We start from the raw sequence: 23,406 nt of genomic DNA, 5'->3' as shown, positions 1-23,406 counted from the left end.
CAATGTCATTGTGAGTTGAGAGTGCTAGCTACGTAACCACATAAATATTAGACTTTTACTTAACTTGTATTCCATGATTTATCATCACTAAAAACTTTGTTATTTTTCTTTTGAATCGTGTACGTGAGCGCATCAATGAAATAACAAATATAAACTTTTATACCCTTTTGGTCATACTTTGTAGATTTTGGATAGCTACTTAATTATCTTTTAATTCACTCAAAAAAAATTTCATCAAAATTATTAAATGTTTACGCATTAATTGTTGGTACATAGGGAAGTTAAAATAATTGGAATCAAGTTAAATTACTCTTAAAACAATTAATCACAACTATTTTGGTACCTAAAATGCATTCATCCTAAAATTAATATTTCCCCAATTTCATATTCAAATTTCATGATAGATTTTAAAAGCACGACCAAAAAAAAAAAAGGCGAATGCTAAATTTTGGTACTTATCATTTTAAATTTATGTGCTAGTAATAATGAATATATATCTCAAACTTTAAATAGTTCTACGCAATAAAAATTAATTTAATATATTGTTTGCAAAAAAATCAATATTTCATCATAAAAAATTCAAAATTATTTTTCAAAATTTGATAGACGTGTTTACAACAGACGACACCTTTTAAAATTAGCAACGCACCAAGTAATCCTCCGGTCTTCCTAAGCAACTCTTACATTAGAATAGAAAGATTTAGAATGGAGGTAAGAATTTTAAATAACTCCATATTAAATAAATTTTAAATATATCAAAAACATAGTTTCAAAATGCGAGTCGAAGGATTTGAAATACTTTTCAACGTAAAATTCGCCTAGATTTGTTAGTGTTTGATTGAAACCCCGACTTTTCAGATTTGTTAGTGTTTGATTGAAACCCCGACTTTTTTTTATTTTCTATATTTTTTTTTTTTTACTTTTTTTCTCTTCACTTCCAAATTTCTGTCTTTTGTCAATTTTCATTTTTTTTATGTGACTCTTCTCTCAATAAATTTCTCATAATTTTTTTATTTTTTCAATATTATTTATTTATATATTTTATTAAGTTTTATATTTTTATTCACAATAAAACTTTAAATTAATTATGCATATACATTTGAGTGTGCCAGACACATTAAGGAGAAGATAAAATTCAAAAACAAAATAAAATACATATAACCCTCCTCATTCCATAAGGATTGGCAACATTTAGAGGTCTAATTTTTAAAAATTATAACAATTGATGAAAATAAGTGAAAATAGTATTTTTGATTTATGACTTCTATTTTTGAACTGTTTCAAAATTTAAGTCAAAATTTATAAATAGTTCCCTACCAAATTTTACAGCTTATTGGTAAGATTAAAACACTAAATTACTATCCAATAATTTCAATTTTTACTTTTATTATTGAATTCTCCTAATTTCATAATAAATTAACTTATAACTTTATTTACAATTTATTTCCCCTTTTGAATTTATTTCAAAAACCCCTAAATGAAAAATTAAAATAAGAGCATATTTGCTTTTTTCTTTAAGAAAAGATTATAGTGATGATGAAAAAAGTAAAAGTAAAAGCATCTATAATAATTTAGCACCAACCCTTGAGACTTCTTGGGAAAAAGGAACCAATTTTCTTGTGGTAGGAATTTGAAGAATTTTTGGATAAATAATCATACGATATTTTTTATTGATCACGGTTAAATAAAATTGATATAAAAATATAAATCTTTCATTAAGAAAAGGTTATTTATCATGGCTTTTAGCGCCATGACAAATATTTTAGCCACATTCGGAGATACCACGGCCAACAACCAGTGCATGACCGTCGTCAATGACTATTTGTTATGATTATTTTGTTATTAACTATGACAATTAATTATAGTTAAATATTATATTTTTTACAGTGTCAATATCCCACTCCTACTAAGCGGGTATCAGTCTATATTAATATAATTATTGGTCTACTGTTAGAAAGTAAAGAGTATTTAACTTAATTTTTAAGAAATTAATAAATTTTGTCCAAATTAATTATAATTATTATTACTGATATCTTAAAAGTTCTATTATTTTATTTTATCTAAATATTTTAAAATTTTATTTTTAAAGTAAAATCTGACATTTTACGCACCCTAAAAATATTTTGTAAAATATACAATAAAAATCCACTTAGTCTGAATGTGGAATTCCGCGTCACTTTATTTCATTGCGTCAGCTTAATTACGTCAGATGATATGCGTGGGACATACATTCACAAATCAGCTTTAATTGAATGAAATATAAGTCGAGCTTGCGTGATATAATTCTATAAATATATTTTTAAAGGTAAATTACAATGATTTTTTCTGAAAATGGGTATAATTATAAATACTCTATCATTGTTTGAAAAAGTACTAATACCCTCTTAATTTTAGCAGTGGTCTAATTGTTAACCTAACCCGTTAGTCTCCATTAGGTTCCATCTATTTTATATGGTGAACTGACCAAAATATTCTTATTTGATTTTTTATATTTTTTTTTAAAAAATATAGCAAGGTCAATGTCGACAATTTCAAGCATTTATTCAAGAATTACATAATTTTTCAAATAATAAGGGGGTATTCGTAATTATATCAAATTTCAAGAGAGCTCGTTTTATATTTATCCTATATTTTTATTGGTCTTGCACTAATCAAATTGAGTTTGAAACCTTGGTTTGTTAAGTTTACCAAACCAAATTTAGATGAACTTTGATTGATCGAGTCGAGTAATTTACTTTATTTTCAGGTAGTTTAGTTTATTTCGACCTCAATAGAAAAATGTCCATAATTTAATTTGTGGTTGACATCTAAAAATATTTGAGAGCGCTGTGGAACGAAAATTGATCTAGAAACAATCTTTTCAAATAAACCATTTTTCCCAGAAATACTTTGGTATTACTAACATACGTATGAATATGATTACGTGCATTAATATTTCAATAAATTAATTAATACGTTAACTCAGTCGATACATATGACAAATATTCATATGTTCGACAGAATTTAAATTTATAACTTTGAACTTATTTATAAAATTTCAATCTTAACCATTAAATTAAGATGTTATTGGTCATGAAAATAAACCTGTAAAAATAGTGACAAATATCTCTGTTTTTGTTTTATTTTTCAATTATGCTGACCATTAAATTACATATTGCCATGTTACACAGAATAAAACTTTATTAAAGAAATTATATGCCTTTCACTTTGCCCCTTGAAATATATGAGAGTGTTACTTTATCTTCTTAAATTATAAAAACTAGTAAGTGTGGTATGAAATATATATAAATTTTATAAAATAATTTTTAAAATTATATTATTTATTTTTTATAAAGTTAAAAATTATCTAAAATATATATATATGATAATATATATATATATAAGATAAAAATAAATGACAAAAAAAAAACTATGGAAAGGCAGTTATGAAAAATCTTGTTGAGTGACAAAGTTAAAAACAATTATTTAATTTGAAAAAAGAATGAAAAATTAACATACTTTATTTAGCGCTCCAATTAGAATAATATCGAGAAAAATTGTCATTTTGATCCCGAGTATAATATGATTTGTAATATTAGTCCCATATTTTTTAAAATAGTTATTAGTCCCACACTTTAGAAAAATAAGCGAAATTAGTCCTATCATTGCAATATTATATCTCTTATTATTTAAAAAATTACCAATACTCTTTGATAGTTGATGAAATTATGAAATCTTTAAATGAAAACTTGTGAAATTTTCACTTTGCCTTTGTAGTTTTTTTTTTGAAAAAAAAAAATTAATCAGTTCACCACAAAATGAATAAAAAAATAAGCCTCTCATTGGAAAACATTAAAATTAAAGGGTATTGATAATTTTTCTAACAATGAAGAGAAATTTATATATTATTGTACTAGATCTCGACATGGCCTCATTGTAATTTACAGTTATTTCTTACTTTGAGATAATTCGTACGTGTAATATAATTGATTATTTTTTTTATCTATATATCAACCACATAAGAATATAATATGTTCCCTCTAATCAAATAAGATTGGAGTTAGAATTTTGTGTGACTTTGCCAGGAATTAAAGAATCCGAGCTGATTACGCAAGTGTGAAACCACGACCTTCTGCATCCTAAAAGAGAAGTGAATTGGGTACAAGGAATCAAGACTACGACTTCAAAAGTCTCTCATTACTAGCTTTAACTTTCATTTATCATGCAAATTCGTAGGTATATATATATATCCAGCACCCTAAAACATCACATACCCCCAACAAAAACAACATTGTACCTCGTCAAGAGCACAAACATGATGTTCAGAACTCAAACCACGAATCCCTCCGCCATAACATTCAACCCCACAACCTCCAAATACTACGTAACCTTCGGCGGAGCCACCATCGAGACCACCGTGACTGACAAGTCCGCCACCGCCACCCAATGGGTGGAAGAGATCACCTCCCTGTACGGCGGGAGCCCCGCCGTGGTGGGCTTGGACGTCGAGTGGCGGCCCCACCCCGTCCGTTCCATGAGCAACAAATCAGCCACTCTCCAGCTCTGCATAGACCGCAAGTGCTTGATCCTCCAGCTCTTCTACATGGACGAAATCCCGGGATCAATCTCGGGCTTTCTTCTCGACCCGAACTTCACCTTCGTGGGGATCGAAGTGGGAGACGACGTTCTGAAGCTGAAGAACGAGTACGGGCTGGAGTGCGGCAGCAGCAGAGATATTCGGGAGGCGGCGAAGGAGAGGTGGCCGGGGAGGTTCCGGCGGCCGGGACTGAAGGATCTGGCGTGGGAAGTGTGCGGGCTGAGGATGAGGAAACCTAAGCATGTGTGCATGAGTAATTGGGAGGCGAGAGTGCTGAATGAAGCACAAGTTGAGTATGCGTGCATTGATGCGTTTGCTTCTTACAAGATTGGGCATAAGCTGCTCATTGAGAAATGTTGAAGGGTTTGATGATGAGCTAGTGGGTTTAATCAATTTCTTCTATGCAACTGTGTGTAATGTGTGTGCCTGCCTTTTTTAATCAGCTTTAATTAAGTTATCTATGAATATTATCAATTACCTTTCATTATTTTCATATATATATATATATATATTATATTAATTCTTGATGAAGATGGCGATTTGAGCAAAACTCGAGGGTGTTATTGTTTCTATAAATTAAAATATGTTCTACGATCCACGAAATTATACCTATAATCAAATAAAATATAGAATTTAACACATTTAAGACTTGCTTTACGATATTATTAAATTCTTTTCAAAATTATGAAAATTTGACATATTTTCACTAAATATTCAAAATGGTCCCCAAATTCAAAAACTCAACACATTTAATTCATAAATTCCTATAACTAATTTCATCTGCAAAGGCGATGCGATCGCCCAGATGCGCAGTTGGGGAGGGAAGGGGTGTTGGAGGCGAGAGGGGTGGGGACGAAGCAGGTGGGGGTGGAGGAAGAACATGGCGGGCGGTGGGGAAAAATGTGGAGGTGGGGGGAGGAGGCAGGTGTATTTTGAATTTTTTTTATAAATTACAATTATATAATTATAAATTAAAATAATTATATATTAATAGACCTAGTTTGACCGGTTGATTAGAAAGGGTATTTTAGTCATTGTTTAAAAAAGATAGATGCAAATTGATTAGGGGCAGTGTGATTATTTATTTGTAACATAAGGGTTATTTTTTATATTAAGAATTTCACAGGGTTTTTTTTTTATATTTTGATATATCACAAGGGTCCAAAATGGTTTAACCCTATAAATATATATTTTAGTTGTTTTAAATAAATCTAGCCAAACACTCCCTATTGAAAAATTAAATAAGGTCTTATGAGTACACATAATTATATTTATTGTATTATTAATTTGAATAAAAGTTCTCCCATTATTGCTGCTCTGAATTAATTAGTGTCTGTTTCTTTACGTTTAATATATTAATTTGACATTACAATTTAATATTTAATATAATTTTATTAATTAATTCGGGATAGTTACACTCTCATCTTCTAAAGTTGGTGCAATTACACGTAAATTCACTGTAAAAATTTTATCTAACATTCTTGATATTTATTTTTGTCTAACAAATAAGTCCCTCCGTTATTCAAAATTGACTGAATTTATTGGTATTGAGCAAAACAACTAAATAAAAATTAATATTTACCTTCGATTTAACTTATTATTGGCTTATTGCAGGTCAAATAATTTATTTCTGACTAAACTACCCTTATAGTGAAGATATGTCTCATCACGTACATTAATGCGTGAAAATGTATAAGGGCAATTTGATCATAAAAAGATTTAATTGATTTGGAATAAATTAGTAATATTGGGGGGTAAATATAGATATTGCTGATATTAATTGGGAAAAAATCTTATTTACTTCCAATTAACTTATTACTGCAGATCAAATAAATATTTTTATGATCAAATTACCCTTATACGTCTTCACGTGTTAATAAATGAGAGAAGGTATATCTTCAATGTTATAAGGTTAGTTTAGTTGAAAAAAAATTATTTGACCTGTAATAAGTCAATCGATGGTAAAATATCAATTTTCATTCACCTTCTTTGTTAATATAAATAAATTTGGTAAATTTTGACTAACGAACGGACTTATTTATTAGACGGAAGCAAATCTCAAAAGTACTAAATATAATTTTTCAAACCATATGAGATTTACGTATAATTTCACCAAATTTCGAGAAAGAGAGTATAATTATCCTTAAATTATGGTGGAAGACTTTGAAAATTATGGTCACGAGGGGACCCCTAATAACCATACTCTGGAATTAAATGATCACTTTATCTTACGATTTTCTCTGAATTCTCCAACACACCAAGTGCGACATCAAAATCGTCTTTTTATCCATTAATAATAATGATGACTGCCTTTTGTACCCACTAATTAAAATTTGACAAGTAACAAAAGTGTTACATTTAAATTAATCATCTTATTGACATGGACGGCTTCGAAACGCACTCTAGTTTAATTGTTCACTACTAAGGGCTGGTTGAAATTTTAGTCCCGTAAATTAGATGTTTAAAATTTTGATCCTCTTCAAATTAAAATTAATAATTTAATTTTATAATTTTAAAAATTATAATAAATTCAGTTTTTTTTAGTTATTTCAATATTTATATTGGGTTTCGATAAATTTAGATGACGTGACAATTCATATGTGTTTTTTTTTTCCAGAAATAATTTGACAGAAAGAAAATTGCAACTCGGAAAAAATTGTCATATCATCAAGTGGTAATTGATTTTTGCAAAGTCATTTTCTAAAAAAACATAAAAATGATGGACTATCAAGTCATCAAATTTGGTGGAAGCCCCAATTTAGGTATTGACATGGTTGATGACGTTAATTTTTGGAGCTGAAAATTTCCAAAATTGTCATAATGTTCAAAATTACATGACCAAATTATAAATTTTAATTTGAACAAGATTAAAATTCTCGCCTGAAAAAATACATAATAGGATTAAATTAGTTCTTTAAAATAAAAAAAAAAAATTGTATTCCAAAAGTGCAACATATGACCCCTACTGTTTGCACGAGGATAAAGGATTGTTTGCCGTATTTTATTTACTAGTCGTTGTTGCACTTGATTTTTGCGAGCATGTAAAAGGAATTATCGTATGCAATTAAGAAAAAAAAATATAAAAAGATATAAACGTAGTTTAAGGTAAGAAGTAACAAAGAAATATGTGACAAGAAATATTTGTAGGGCAAAGTGAGAGACAAAAAAATAAATTATAACTTATGAATTTATTTAAAAAAATAAAAATTTGTGAGTGAAAAAGAAAATATAAAAAAAGTGAAAGGAAATATAGGGTAGCGGGTCGAGAGATATAGAGTAGTGGTTGAAAGGGAAAAAAAATTAATTATAAAAAAAAATAGAAAAATATTTAAATTACTATTGTGGAATTTTATTTGTTTTTTTTTTAAAAAAAATAGAATGAACTAAAGGGTAATCGAGGCAATCAAAAAATAGTACGATCAAAGGGTTTTCTTTATAATAATATAAATATCTCACTTTCTTCAATTGAAAACACAAAAAGACAAATGCAATTTTTTTTTATTTAATAAGATAAATAGAAGCTAAAAATGGGATTTCAGCTTAACTTATGGGTTCGAGTCACATAAAATGTATCTATTTCACCTGATTTGAATTTATCGTAATTTAGTATTTAATCGTTATTTATAATTTGATTTTTATTGAAAGTATCTATTAATTTATTTCTAATTTTCAGTGAAAATATGTGTTTTTTGATTTTGTACAAATTTTTTCGTGAGATTTGAGAATATGTTTGGATTATTAATGGAATTGTATTTTATATAATAAACTACAATGAGCGCTCTAAAGTTTAATATAATTACAAATACCCCATTATTGTTTAAAAGATTACAAATACCTTATAATGTTTAATGAAATTGTATAATCTGTAGATGATGGTTTGGAATTATCAATTTCACCCTTGTTGTATTTTTCTTTAAAAATTAAAATATTAAAAATTATTGGACGAGATGGATGGAAAATTTTGAAAAAAAAAAAAGAGTATCCACTTAAATTATAAAAAATAATTATTTTTTTTAAAAAATAAATAAAATTATAATTAATAGTTTTCACCTCGAAAAATGGAAGAAACCTAATGGAGACTAATCAATTACGCTAGTTGTTAGATGACCCTTAAAATTAAGGGTTATTGATAATTTTTCAAACAATAAGAGGTATTTATAATTATGCTAAACATAAAAAAGACTCATTGTAATTTATCTTATTTTAGATTAAATTGTGACGTCAAATTAATATTTTTAATAAGAATACATTTTTTTTTAAAAAAAAAATAAGAGCAATGAACTACTATTCATTGAAATAAATCGATTACAATAACTCATATTGAATATTTATATCTAACAAATACCATTACAATATAAACAACATCCCAAGCTTAATATATTAAATCTAACCAACACATATTATACAGTAGAAACGTCGTCCTATGCATAAAGTGGGGTTCAAATTCATAAACTTAAAGGTCATGGTGCCTCATTTTCGCTAACTAAGCTAGACCTCTTGTTTTTGCCAATTAAAATAGGCCTCATTGATTAATAAAAATATATCTAAACATACATATTTTTTTAAAAAAATTGAAAATTAAAAAATGAAAACATATACAAATAAGAACAGCTGATCCGTGCGATAATGCCAAGCAGGAATTGCACACCCAACCAAACAATCCCTTGTATTATCAATTTGTTTTTTCTTTTTGGGGGGATTTTGAGTACGACAATCGAAGAAACAACATAAGAACATTGACCAGATCAAATTCCCAACATTCAAACCCTTCGAGATTTCCACCCATTTCTTCTACAGCATGTCCGCCTCCGAAATCAATTGTACGTTCTTTTTTTTTGCTTCACGCGGATTACACATATAAGCGTTTCATGCATTTGTACATGCGCATTTTCTGTTGGTATTGAAGAGCTTACACTTACACATGGTTTCACCTTCTCGATTTCTGTTGTATTTGACTTGCATTTTTGTTCAGTGCCCTTTTTTTGGTTTGCGCAGCTTATCTTTTCCTTTGTGTTTTTGTTTTTCCGCAATTTGGTTTCTGGAGGAAGTGTTCGGAAGAGTTTGGGAATTCTGTTTTTCTCATAAGTTTTTGAAGGAAAAGTCTGAAGTTAGATTGTAATCTAAAATCTTACTGAAGTTTGTGAAAGGATTCAAACCTTCATTTTGTTTCTAGCAAGTGAAAGAAAGTTAATAGTTAAAGGGTATCTCTTTTTCTTTCTTTAGGTTTTGGTAATTTATTGGTTCCAGCTGCTTAATGGGCTCAGCTATGTTTATCTTCTTTGTTTTGTTTATCTGTTTTGGGTTTTGTTTGATTTTAGGAACTTGTAGTTTTCTGCTGCTGTATTTGTTGCACGGAGAAGTTCTTGATGGGGATTCTTGCCTTACAAACAGTATTATCAAGTCCAAACACTGCATTGTGGACATGTGCATTTTGAGATATGTAAGAGCTATGAAGTATATCTATCAATTGTTTGCATTATTAGCTTAGATCTGAGATATTTCTGAAGCTATTAGTTTTTGCAGTTGAAGAAAAGTTCATATGTTACTGCAGTATCCCTGTTAGCTCAAATGTGATTATCTTAGAGTTTTTTCTGTTGAGGATAACTTTGTCAATTAGTCATTGTGGCCCTGTTAGATATAGATCCCTAAAGAGATTTTGGAGCATGGATCCAGTATATTCAAGCGGAAGTAATTCAGATTTTGACATTGACTTGGAGAGTGGGGGAACAACAAGTGAGGAAGAAACAACAAAATGCTTGAGTTGTGAGAGTTCAGAGAATCTCTTGACTAAGATAAGGAGTGGTTTTGTAAGTTCAGAGTTATTGCATGAGTCTAAGAAAGGTGTAGATTCTTCAAGTTCATATGGAAAATTTAAAACATCTGATGAGATTTCTGCCACAAAAGAGGAGCAGTTGCAGAAGTTTAGGGAAGAGATGATAAATTATGTTAAGACAATTGATAAGGAAAGGCCTAAAAAGCATGGTTCTGCAAAGCCTCCTCGTCCTCCTAAAGGTCCCTTGTTGGATGCTTCTGATATGAAGCTGCTGAAGGAAATCTCGGAGCTCAATTTGAAACGTAAAAGGATGGGAAGAACCAGAACCTTGAAGAAAATGAAAAAGGAGAAGACATCATCATTGAGTAGTAATATTATCGCCCTTTTGGTGACCATAATTTTCTTTCTGGTGATCATCTTTCAAGGTAATATCTTCGGTGTTTGCATGCTTGACCATTTGATTTTCATTGCTAAAATTCATTCATATGCTTGTTACTTGTTGAATTTCTGTCAACCCGATGAGCGTTTCTCAAATCTCGTATTTACTTTTTCACTCTTGCACTATCTGAATCCACAGTTGTTTCCTTCTGCCTCAAAATGTGCATTATGTTGGAAACTTGGAATATAATTCATTCTTTAGTGCCCTGTTCCTCCAAGCAGAATCAGAAGGATCAGTAGTCCATAGCTACTTAGCCACTAGAACCACCACATACTAGCTAATTGATGGCAGATATCTCCTACATTTCTTGGCTAACAATGACCTGGAGTAAAGCCTGCATCTAATCTAGCAGCAAAGTGACTTCTAAATTTGGATTTCTGGGATCAAAAGTACAAGCATTCCTAAGAAACAAACCCGAAGCTTAATAAGCATTTATAAAACTAGTTATGGAAGAACCAGGGTTGACATGCATGAAAACTCAGTTGCTTACCATGAATCAATTTTGTGTCTATCACAACTTATAAAATTCTTAACTTTTAATAAAGGGACCAGCATTGGTGGAAATGATGAGTGGGTAATCTGATTGCTCATAAAACTAAGCCTGCTTGTTGGCCCAATTCATAGTCTCTTAGAGTTAAAGGGAATTAATTACTCAATTTGAATAAATATAAAAAAAGTAGCTTCTTCATAACGGTTTCATCTTTTTGGTAAAGCTTCTTTAAGTTTTATTATTGTCCTTTCTATACTAAGCTATGAGATAAACAGATTAGAGGGATTGTTTTCTTCTCATTAGAAACCATCATTCCTGATTTTCTTCTGTTACTGTCCTCGTAATATATCATGGCATAACATGATCTTCCAATGTTGAACTTTCAGGCCTCCTAGGTTCAAGAGTGTAATGCCAATTGCGACAGTGCACCAACTTTCCAAGTAAGCCCCTGATATCTTGTTTAACCTTCAAACTGATCTATGCCAAATAACATGATTATTAGTGATGGGAGGTTTGTGGACATCAACTATGCGTAAAGCATCTAACTAGTGTATGCAGTAGTTGTGCATTACATCTAGAGCAATAGTTTCTATATTACCCAACATATCAAGTTATTTTCACTTTGGTAGAACTTCTTTTGAATACTATGAGCTCATTGATTTGCCATTATGTGTGATATAGTGCAGCGTCTCTTGTATTTCGTTTAACTCAATAATTGATGATTAAGCTTTTTCATATATTAATGTTTGCTAGAATTCTCTTGGCATTACGGATTCTTCACTGTTATGATGTCATCCCGAATGTCTCTTTATTTAGAATCGTTCTTCAATACGGTAAGCTTCAACCATCATTTGCTTGGGTTTCTTTTTCCAGTGAAAACATGTGCTTTTCATTTTGTTTAAGTTTTTCATGGGAAAATGATAATATGTTTGGATTGTTTAATAAGATTGTATTTTATATTGAACTAGTATCAAATTAATATATTTCCAATAAAAATATGTATAAACAAACATGTTTTAACTTTAACAACTGCCTACTCTCGTTCCCCATTCTCATATTTCCACTTAAACCTTATGGCTGCAAGGATAAAGTCAGTCTGCCCTAATCTGAATAACAGGATACTGAAACTTCTATTATTGTCAAATGGTAATCAGAAGTCATGTGCCTCTGACTGCAGTTGATGCATGATATAATTTTCGAGTTGGCTGAAAATGATGCATTATTTCTTTGATTGAGGAAACATTTCTCATGACTTTAAACTGCATGGATTTAGTGTTGGTATATTCGACCACCTATATCTTCTTAATATTCTTTTCATTTGGAAGTCTAACTTTTTAGTATCTTCAATTTTCTGGAGGTATGTCTAAATACTTGAAACAAATTGTGCACTACACGTCGATAACATTTAGGGTGTGGATGTGTCTAATCGTTTCATAGCTTGATTATATAATATATATAGATTATGTTTTCTTAATTTCTTGCAGCTTCCAGGATCTTATGACATAGCAATAATTTTGTGTACGAGAAACAGAGAAAGGTCCGATGAGAAGAGGGTTCTCCAGTGGAACTATTTTCATGTTATTTTGTAAAGTAGGTGTTTCATGTATGGATTTGAGGTGATTTGTCAAGGGTCTGAGGGGAGCTTCTGTGTAATTGATAAACCAGAACGAAGGGGTTTTATCTCCTTTTATATTCGCATTGAATATCATGAGTAGGATTCTGGGTTGCATTTTGTTTAACTCAATCAAGAGCTATCAGAAAATAGATCTATACCTTTTTTTTTTAACATAGTTTTACTCCAGGATTTGATTTAGTTTAAGTTAAAAATGATGGCTGTAGTGTATGATTTTTTTGATCCCATCAGTTTTTGATTGTGAATTCTTTTTCCTTTAATGGTGTAAGGCTTTCCTTTAACGAACAAATATACACCAACAGAGACAACATAGACAATTAGTAATAATAAAGATTTATTAGTGCCTGAGAGAAGAGCTCTTTACTGACTAGAGAACTGCACGTGTCTTTTTACCTTCAAAGGAATTCATTGAAAATTGGGGACATGTGAAACATAAATTTCTCACTATACGCTGTGATGAAAAAATTCAAAATAATCTTTCTATTAAAGATGAAAACAGCCAAAAAGGAAACCAGAAAGGCAAACGATGTTAATATGTTCAAAAGTCTGGTGTTATTGATAATTCAGAAACGACTCAGAATGCAGCGTTAGTTCCAGAATACCACGATCAAGTCCAGTAGGCGTCCATTAGCAAACAGATGTTCACTTCCCAGAATACCACGATCAAGTCCAGTAGGCGTCCATTAGCAAACAGATGTTCACTTCCCAGTAGAGTTGTAAACCCTGGAAAACCTGAATCCTAAACCCTAAGAGAGTTTCAGAATACAAAAACTACATCATGTAGGTGTAACCGGCTGACCACTCTCCAGCGGAATCCAAATTGCATGGCAATGATTCATCAAGATTTCAGGGCCTAAGCTCTAGGCCTCCACAGACCAAGCCTGTACTTGTGGGTGTACTTTAGTATCAGCTTTCTCTGCAAAAACAAGAGAAAATTGTCACAATGTAACTCCTATCCATGAGCTTACTCAATATTAAGAATAGCTAATATTTTGGTTGGAGGTATGGCGGAACTCAGCAAGTTCGCGAAAAGGTATCATATCACACGGACAACTCAAGCACCCACGTAAGAGAACAGCAAGGATAACAGATCACTCTTTAGAGGGATAAATTGGTACACTCAACAACTAAATCAATACAATTGTATATAATGCATGATATTTTTCTGAAAAGTACAATGATGGACCACGACCTGAGATGCTAAGGGCATGCAAGATTAATAAGTAGCATGAAAGAAAGAAATACATAAATGTGCTGAACAGCAGTTCTCGTCATGATCCCACATTTAATTTCTGATGGTGCTCCATGGCATTTGACCAAAAGTAGAACTATTGACTCAATAATAAAAGTCACTTGTTCATATTATGGTAGGTTTATTTGTTCATCTAAGACAAATATCAATGAGGTAAAGACAGCTGCTTCTCCCATTTGAGTCTGTTGGGGAAAGCAAAGGGCTGCTTTGTCCACACAAACAAGAATTAATTAAATTTAAAAGTTACACAAATATATGTAAAGGCTAATTCCTAATGGGAACCAAAACCAGCTCAGACGGAAGAACTCAGTGTAAATCATGCTAATAGAAGCTTCTGAAAACCTTATTCTATGAACAAGTTCATGCATCCATAAACCGATCCAAGAGGAGCTTCTAAAAACCTTTATGGACAAATTCATGCATCCCTAAACCTGACCCAAAGCCGCACTCCCATCTCTACTTCTTTGAAATCATAAGTTTGGAATAACAATTGCACTTCCCTAGTTCCCTTGACACAGTCTTTTTTATTGCTCGACCAAATTGACATATTGAAAAATATTGTTCAGGTCTGCATCAACAACTCAATTCAACTAAAATTATCTTTACTTTTACCTTTTGTTACAGGGACCAGACTTTGACCAACATATATAGACTCACCAAAAGTTATGGAATCAATAGCCTAATGACTGCCACAAAACGATCCAATTACATAGCAAACCATAAGAACCAACAGAAACTTGCTTTGATGATTGCTGAAAGTTTGAAATCACATTATAAGACAGCTTTATACCACTTAAACTGAACAGTAAAATATATGGATCAGAACATCATTCAATATCAGGACCTTGTAATCTAAATTACTTCATATTTTATTTTTCTTAAACTTCAGAAATCACACTTTGGCGCAAATCTTTACAAGTCAATTACCATACCAAATGACAACACATGTTTCTTCATCAGAAGTAATAACACTTCAAAGACAAAAAAACAAATAAAATCTTGGACCCTATGAACCGCTAAGCACCACGATAAGACTCAACAAAAACTAGACCAACTATGAAAATGAGATGCATTCATCACATACAAATTCCCTCAAGAGGAATTATACAGAAACACAAAACTGGACGGACTACAAAAAAACACATCCTACATATAAAAATCACAGGCTGTCCCCCCGAGATTTCTGGTCTTTCAATTTCCCCAAGATCATGGGACACCCACCTCCAAAAATCATTCAAAGACAGCAGTCAATATTATAACAATCCCACAACTATAAACAATCAAAACTGGTCATAATGCACACACTAAAATTCATGTAAAAAACCACAGGCGGAACCTCCACACTGAGTAACAATAGAACACCAGACAACTCCCCCAATTCTGAATTGAATATATCTACTTTCCAAACTCGTCCAATTAATATCCCCCATAACACATAAAGAATCAACTTTTCTTACATCTTGGCAAGGGATTCCAAGCCTTTTGAGCTTAATAGTCCGAGTCACTAGAAGCTTCTCCAAGCCTCCAATCTCAGATTCCAGCTTCTCCGCATGCTTCTCCAATCCTTTCCCCACCCCACTCAAGAACTCTGGTATCCCAACTTTCACTGAAATTTCAATCAAAACAATCACAACCCATTTTCTTAATTTCCATAAAAACAACATTCAAACAGAAATTCAATACACTAAACAAGCAGAAAAACGAGTAATCAGACGATCGTCCCATAAACTCTCACCAAGATAACGGCCGGATTTGGATGAGAATTTTGCAATCCCAGATAGAGGATCTGAATGCGCTGGGACTGAGGACAATCTTCTACTCCACGTCAGGATTTGCCTCCAAGCCATATCCAAATGGGCAAATTAATTTCAGTATCTTCTCTCTTTAAGACCATACATAAACCCTAGCGAAGGTTTTTATATCTGATTCAATCACCACCAAACGTCGTCGTCCTGAGAACCAACTCATTTTGCCACTATTTTTGAATTTTCCTCCCTATTTTCTCCTCATGTTATTAATTAAGACTTAGAGTCTGCATAATAAAATAAAAAACTTTAAAAAATAATTCATACTTTTAAAATATATTTTAATTAAAGAAAATAAAAATATTAAAACAAAAAAAAAGTTATAAAAAGTTAAATTAGTGAAAATTGAAAAGAGCGGACAATTTGGGGGTTTAGAAGAGTCGTTTAGAGTACAGAAGAGCAGCAGTGGGGGAAATTAATAAATAAATAAATAAATAAAATATTAAAAAATATGCAAATTTGCAGACCAATAAACAGTGAGACACCAAAATGGTACTCTCACTTAATATTAAGGTATAGATATTGGGATTGTATCAAATCAAGAATAATATATCCAAATTACATTGATATCATAAAGTTAAACTAAAATATACAAACACCATCTGTCTTTTTATAAAATTACAGTTACACCCTCTTTGGGGCATTACTGTAATATTTTAGAGAGTGTTTATGTAAACTTTGCCTTTGAATAAGAGATGCAGTGGTAATTACAACTATAACTTGTAAAATACTTATAATTTTATAAAAAAAAAATACGTATTTTGGCCTAACTTAAGAGAATATCAATATACTTTATCGCATTTAAATTGTCTTGATAATTCTCTATTATACTCATAAGTGAAGTTGGGAATAGTTTGTGTTAAATGTTAAATTTTAATAGTTCATAATAATAATAATAATAATAATAATATTTTGAGTGATAAAACTTAGAGTGTGTGTGTATATATATAAATATATATTAATTTAACTCAACTCATATTCTTTTAAAAATTTAAGTGAACTCATATTAGAAATTTTTTACTACTAAAAATACAAAAGTCTAATAAAATGTGGACTCACAAAACTTTAAGCTTATTTCCCAATAAAATAGAATATTGCAAGACTCAATTTTCAAAACATGTCTTCAAGTTTCACAATGGGAAATTTTCTCTATTTTCCTAAATTTAATAACTCAAACTTTATTTGGTAATACTATATACTTGATTCTCACAAAAAAATTATATTTTATAGAAATAATAGAAAATACTGGATACCTAAAATACATAATAGTCGGAGATAAAATTGATTAAAATGTTAAAAAATACATTACAACGAGTTACCTTATATTTCAAACTTATTTGAAAAATTATCAACACCTCTTAATACTTAATGAAATTAAATAATTTTTTGATGGAAGTCTAAAATTGTTTATTTTGCCCTTGTAATATTTTTTATTTATAAATTTTGAAAAATTATAAAAGTAGGACGAGTTGCATGAAGAAATGTGAAAAATTGTCCACTTAATCAATAATTCTTTTAAAAAATTTAAAAGAATAAATAAAAATCTAACAAAAACTTATTGATTGAGCTAGTTGTTAGACGACCATTAAATTTATTGGGATATTGGTAATTTGAAACTGTGAAATACTTGTAATTATGTTAAATATCAAGAAAACTCGTTGTAGTTTATCTTAAAATAATTTGTCGATGTTGACTAATTTAAACTTCTTAATTTTATTTTTTTTTTCTCAAATTTATCTTCTTTATAAAGCATTTGTACCCTTTATTGCAATCTTCACTCCAACAATTTACAAATTGCAACTTTATAAAAAGAAAAAGACATACAACAACAAACAAAAAATTCAAGATTTTCATATTAAATCCTTCCCAAATTTTGCAATATTCTTCCTCAACTCATTTATTACAAAAGATTTTTCACATAGGAACAATTAATAGTTTTGTAAATCTTTTTCCCCATGGAATAATGACTATCTGGCAAATAGTATTCCTAGTATTTGCCTAACTCCATTATTTTCCTACAAATACTTCACTCTATTATAAAATTAGGAGACGGGACACGCTCGATATAGGTATAATTTTTTTTAAGATCGGTATTCTATTTACTTGATTATAATGACGTGCTTATGAAAAAAAAATAATCAGAATACAGATTTATATTTATACTGAGCCTTTGTTCTGCCATACCATTGAGTGTCTCAAATCCAGTTTTTTGTATTGTTCAGCATCTTTTTAAAATACGCCTTTTGAATGAAATTCCATCCGAACTGTATTTCAATAAAAGTTACAATTAATAGATTTTAATCCCACCATAATTATTCTATACCTAATTTCTCATGATGCCCGTTGAATAAATTTTCAATTTCTTAACTGCCCATACGGACGGAATTAATTTTAAAACTTAGCTACGACATATATTTGAATAATTAATTATGAAATTGTAAATTCAAACGTCGTAATCACTCCTTAATATATAGATATAGATAGTACAACTACATTATGTGACTTATATGTCTAATAATATGGTCCAATTTTGCACCCAACCCTAATTAATGCCTTGCCTCACTCTTATATGGGCATATAGCTATCTTGTTTGGCTTAAATTGAGAGTAAGTCTACCCTACTAGCTATATATAATGAGTCCCTAATGATCCACAACCACAACTAATGTATAAACAATTCAATATTAAACAACATCATAAATAATTTGAGTCGAGCCAAAAATAACATTGTTCATGTTCGTTTTAAATGTATATCAAATTTCAATATATATATCGTATTTATACGAATACTGATACGATGTCCGAAATTATGGATTACTGCACGTGTTTAATTCTATTACTCAGTCTGATGCCAGTAGGCGAGCTAATCCAACAAACCTACACTCATAAAAGTCTGTAAGAACAATACTAGATAGGTCTCAATTACGGTGAAATCAATGAGGTCACTAAGAAGTAAAAATCGGAAAAAAAATATATTACGTAGGTTTTAATTACGGCCCTCTAATGCCTAAACAAGTGAAATTTATAGGGATGCTTGAGAATATTAAATTGCAACAAAAAGAAATTCAGCTCAAAAGACACATTGTTTTAGTAAAATAAAATACAGAATTAAATCACATTTAACAAAATACGACTTCTGTAAATTTCCAAAGAGATTAGAAATTTGAGCTGCTACTAAATATTTTCTAAAATGACTAACAACTTAATTCAAACTAATATTTTCTTCTTCTTCTTTTTTTTTTAAAAAAAAATTTACAGTTAAACCTAAGAGGAAAAAAAAAAGATATATTGTAATTTTTTTAATGCAATTAACCTAATTTTTTCAGAGCAATACTAGAAAAATTATAACACTTAACTACGATTAATTGCAATGATTCATAATAAATAGTCTTAACGAATAATTATTGACTCCGGTCACACAACAGTTGTTGATCTTGATTTTTGAGAAGGTGGCTAAAAGTCGTGGCAAATGATTTGACCAGGGCCGTTAACCGTAGCAAATAATTTTTTTTTTCATGATGGAAAAACTAGTTTTTTGCATCGATTTTATCTAACTGTAGTTAATAGTGGTCATTTACCATAATTTTAAGTCATAACTATTAATATTATAGCCAACAGTAATGTTTTTTCTAGTGCGAGTGTGCATAGCAATTCAAACACATATAGTGTTATGAGGGCAAAAATATCCAAAAAAATTCCAACGGTCATAAAAATCACGTAAGTAAGATGGACCTCGATATGTTTTGAACAGAGGTAAATTTGCGATACGGGCTATATTTAGAGGGTGATAAGTGTGATTAACCCTTGAAAATATTATTTATACTTAAAACATATTTAACTCTATACTTAAAAAAAAAAACCCGAATTAAATAACCTAATGGATTAAATTGGTCAAAATTTGGATTTTGTTTTTTTATAATAAAAATAAGAAAACATGTCGTTGTTTATGGGTCCAAACTATTATCCTCTGAAATTGTAGTTTTTTTATATAAAAAAGGGCCTATTTCTCGATAATTACACAGTATTTATCTAATCAGACACCTAAGTTGATGTGACATAGTTTTCAAATAAAATATTCATTCCTTTTATATAAAATAAAGAAAATTATTTAAAGTAAGAAATACATTTTTTTTAAAACATTAACATTTTATAATCGATAAGCAGAAATATCTAGATATGGATAAGATGATCTTCTCATCCATAATATCTATATAGACGACGTTGACTGCAAGAAAATGGAAAACCAAAGTACCTAACAAATGTACAATGACTAAATATATAAAGAAACGAAAATAAATATATACGTGTGAGATATTGAATGTTTTGGCTTTATACGAATCTTACGGGTTTGTTCTAAAAAAACGGTTCACTGAGAAGAGAAGGTATTGAGATTTATAAACCACTCAAATTCTTAATTTGCAACTAATATGAGACGTTTGTCTACATCATTAGCTCTCCAAACAAGGAGTTTGGGATGGACACATAGTCTCGTTTCCATAGATGGCACCAAATATTGCGGCTTACGATTCGATCGGTGCTCTGTTGTCCGAGATATATATATTTGTCTAATGACAAATCGTAAGTGAACATGCTTTGACCCAATCCATCTAATCCAAAATTTAAAAACAATATATGAAAATGCTTCAAACTCAAATTTAGTGTTGGCTTATTGTAGATTTATTATTTTGAAAATTTGTAAAGCCTTTATGATCCTTAATTTGGAACCCCATTATCACTAATTTGAACTTTTAATTGCCAATTTATTACATAAAAATATTATGCCAACAACATTGATTTCAACATAATTAACTTTAAAAAAAATGATTATGACATTTAAATTTATAATTTCATAATTTATCATATAAACTCGGATTGAGCTAAATTTCAAAACTAAGATCATTCTTATAGTAAAATATTTAAAAGTTATTCAAAACATGAAAAGTTATTATTAGAAATGGGGCTAAATGGCTACAAAAATTGGGTTTACACTCAAAATGCAAGCTTGGTATGTTGAATTGCAGGCCAAGCAAACACTGATAACTTAATTTTATTATGCTAGTTGTGATGTAAACATGGAAGTTAGGGTTGTTCAGTTTGATTAATCGAACCGAATCCAAGTGAAGGTTATCGGTTCGGTTCGATTTAAATCGAACTCGGTTAGTTTTTTTTCAGTTAAGAAATCAAAAACCGTTTTTTTATAAAATATATATATAAATAATTTTAATATTTTTCAATTTTGGTGAAAAGTTAAAATGCACCATTTATGATAAAAAATTCGAAAACATCGTACAGAAGAAAACACAAACCTCACAATTAATTGAAAGAAAAATTGGTGGGATATCAGTGTATTCTTAACAAATGTAACACAAATTGTAACTACAAATCGACACAAATTCATAGTTCCACTTTCAGCCACAACAATCAAATCCTTCGTGTACCAAAAAAACCTAAAAATTTTCTATTAGTCATTTCATCAAACATTTTCAAAGCAAAACTTGTAAATCAATTTTTTTAAATTTCTTCTACTTATAAAGAAAGAAAAATTACTTGAGCGAAGTGTGATGTTTCTCTTCTACCGTGAAGAAGAAGACCAAAGTCGCAGGAGAGAGAGTCGCTGGTGGGTGTGGCTGCGCTGGAGAGAGTGGAGAAGGAGAACTGGAGTGGTGTCTCAGCCTTACTGCGTCTTCTCATTCATTCTTTTCTCTTTTACTTTCAGTCTTTAATTTATATTATATTATATTTATATTATAATATAATGTAAAATATATAACAATATAACTTAATATAATATAATTAATAAAATAATATACATCGGTTCGATTCGGTCATCAAACGGTGACTCAAATAAATTATGATAACTCAAATAGATAAATACCCACACATCTTATGTGATTAGAATAAATTATCTCAAATTTATTTATAAGGCTTCAAACATTTGGGATAATTACATTCCCCAACCCTAGTGTTGGTGTAATTATACATAAATCCCATGTGGTTTGAAAAATTATATTTAACACCCCTAATGTTTGCTTCCGTCTAATAAAAAATCAGAAAAAAGTCTATATTTATCCTTAGTTGACTTATTACTGATTTATTGCTGGTCACATAAATTTTATTATGATCAAATTACCCTCATATGTTTTCACGTATTAATGAATGTGAGGATGTATACTTCACCGTTATAAGAATAGTTTAGTCGGAGACAATTGCTTTCAGTGATAAGGTACATCTTCATCGTTACTAGGGTAATTTAGAAGGAAACAAATATTTTGACCTGCAATAAGTTAATAATAAGTCAATCGAGGATAAATATAAATTTTCATTCAGATTTTTTTTTATTAATATCAGCAAATTTTTGACTAACATGGAACTAATTTATTAGACGAAAGTAAACATCAGAAACCCTAGATGTAATTTTCTAAACTATAGGGAATTTACGTGTAATTATACTAAAAGGGTGTTTGGCTAAGCTTATAAGCTCCTAAAAATATCTTATAAGATGTTAGAGAGCTTATAATCTCCACTATTTTTCTTAAAGAGCTTATAAGATTTCAAAATAATATGTTTTGGATCTTATAAGCTCTTTAAGAAAAAAATAAATTTTCTAACTTTTTCAAAACAATATGTTTTGGATCTTATAAGCTCTTTAAAAAAAAAATAAATTTTCTAACTTTTTTTTTTTTTATAAAATCTTATAAGCTATAAAAAATTAAGGGTAAAATGCACTTTGCCATCCTAAACTATTCTTAATGTAACATTTGCCCCCTAAAATTAAATTTATGAACAATATTGCCCTTATGTTATATATATATATATATATGTATATTTAGTTCAAAGATTTTTTAATAATTTATATTTAAGTTTAATTAAAAAAAATATCTTTTAATTATAATAAAAAAATATAATCAGTGAATTAAATAATTAATTTTATTATATTTTAAGGTTCAAAGTTAAGTAATGAATGAGTACAATAACTACAAAAAAAAATCATAAAAAGTTTTTATTAATTTGGTAACTTATTATTTTTTTCTAAATATATTGAACTTTTGATTGAGCATATACATTTTTTAATTTCTTTTATAAAGTATATATGAGCTGTTGGTTATATTATATTTATTGTGTATCAATTTATACTCCACTTTTAATTTAAATTCTTTATTATTAAAAAATTTAACTAGAAAATAATTTCATAATAGTTTAATGCACAAAATACTGAAATATATTGAATATAATATAATTGTCAAGGTATGAGGGACATTTTTATCCAATTAAGAGGGGTAAGTGTTACATCTGCTAATTAGGGAGGGGGGGGGTAAATATTACATCAACAATAGTTCATAGGGACAAAACGTTTTTTTATCCTAAAATTAATATGCCATAAAACAAAAATATTCTCGTTCATATAGTCACACACTCTATCCCTCACCCCCCACTCTCAT

The 23,406-nt window shown here is 29.7% G+C and overlaps 3 protein-coding genes across 6 annotated transcripts; 2 read left to right on the top strand and 1 right to left on the bottom strand.

The window, feature by feature from the left end:
* The first annotated feature begins 4,226 nt into the window (after positions 1–4,226).
* On the top strand, positions 4,227–5,069 carry LOC105172438 (3'-5' exonuclease). Its single transcript, XM_011093860.3, has one exon. The coding sequence runs from the start codon at positions 4,295–4,297 to the stop codon at positions 4,934–4,936; it is 642 nt and encodes a 213-aa protein (XP_011092162.2). The 5' UTR covers positions 4,227–4,294; the 3' UTR covers positions 4,937–5,069.
* Positions 5,070–9,232: 4,163 nt separating this feature from the next.
* Positions 9,233–13,007, top strand: LOC105172439 (uncharacterized). Of its 4 annotated transcripts, none has more exons than XR_016067815.1 (5): positions 9,233–9,396; positions 9,895–10,774; positions 11,665–11,718; positions 12,032–12,111; positions 12,763–13,007. XR_016067815.1 is itself a non-coding variant. In XM_088885847.1 (5 exons), exons 3-4 carry the CDS (start codon positions 10,240–10,242, stop codon positions 11,685–11,687), a joined length of 558 nt encoding a protein of 185 aa, XP_088741973.1. In that variant the 5' UTR covers positions 9,234–9,396; positions 9,895–10,016; positions 10,218–10,239; the 3' UTR covers positions 11,688–11,718; positions 12,763–13,007. The 4 variants fall into 4 exon arrangements, 3 of the variants coding, with proteins under 3 accessions (XP_088741973.1, XP_011092167.1, XP_011092165.1); XM_088885847.1 differs by lacking the exon at positions 12,032–12,111 and having other exon boundaries at positions 9,234–9,396; positions 9,895–10,016; positions 10,218–10,774; XM_011093865.3 differs by lacking the exon at positions 12,032–12,111 and having other exon boundaries at positions 9,235–9,396; positions 9,895–10,016; positions 10,212–10,774.
* Positions 13,008–13,368: 361 nt separating this feature from the next.
* Positions 13,369–16,673, bottom strand: LOC105172440 (xaa-pro aminopeptidase P). Its single transcript, XM_011093867.3, has 3 exons — positions 15,899–16,673; positions 15,621–15,769; positions 13,369–13,827 (listed from the first exon to the last, which is right to left on the bottom strand). The coding sequence occupies exons 1-3, from the start codon at positions 16,008–16,010 to the stop codon at positions 13,765–13,767; spliced, it is 324 nt and encodes a 107-aa protein (XP_011092169.1). The 5' UTR covers positions 16,011–16,673; the 3' UTR covers positions 13,369–13,764.
* Positions 16,674–23,406: the final 6,733 nt, after the last annotated feature.

This window comes from Sesamum indicum, linkage group LG10 (assembly GCF_026168435.1).
Source record: "Sesamum indicum cultivar Baizhima isolate 11 linkage group LG10, ASM2616843v1, whole genome shotgun sequence".
Classification (NCBI taxonomy): Eukaryota; Viridiplantae; Streptophyta; class Magnoliopsida; order Lamiales; family Pedaliaceae; genus Sesamum; species Sesamum indicum.
The sequence above is the reverse complement of the archived record's forward strand: the minus strand, read 5'-3'. Positions and strand labels throughout refer to the sequence as shown.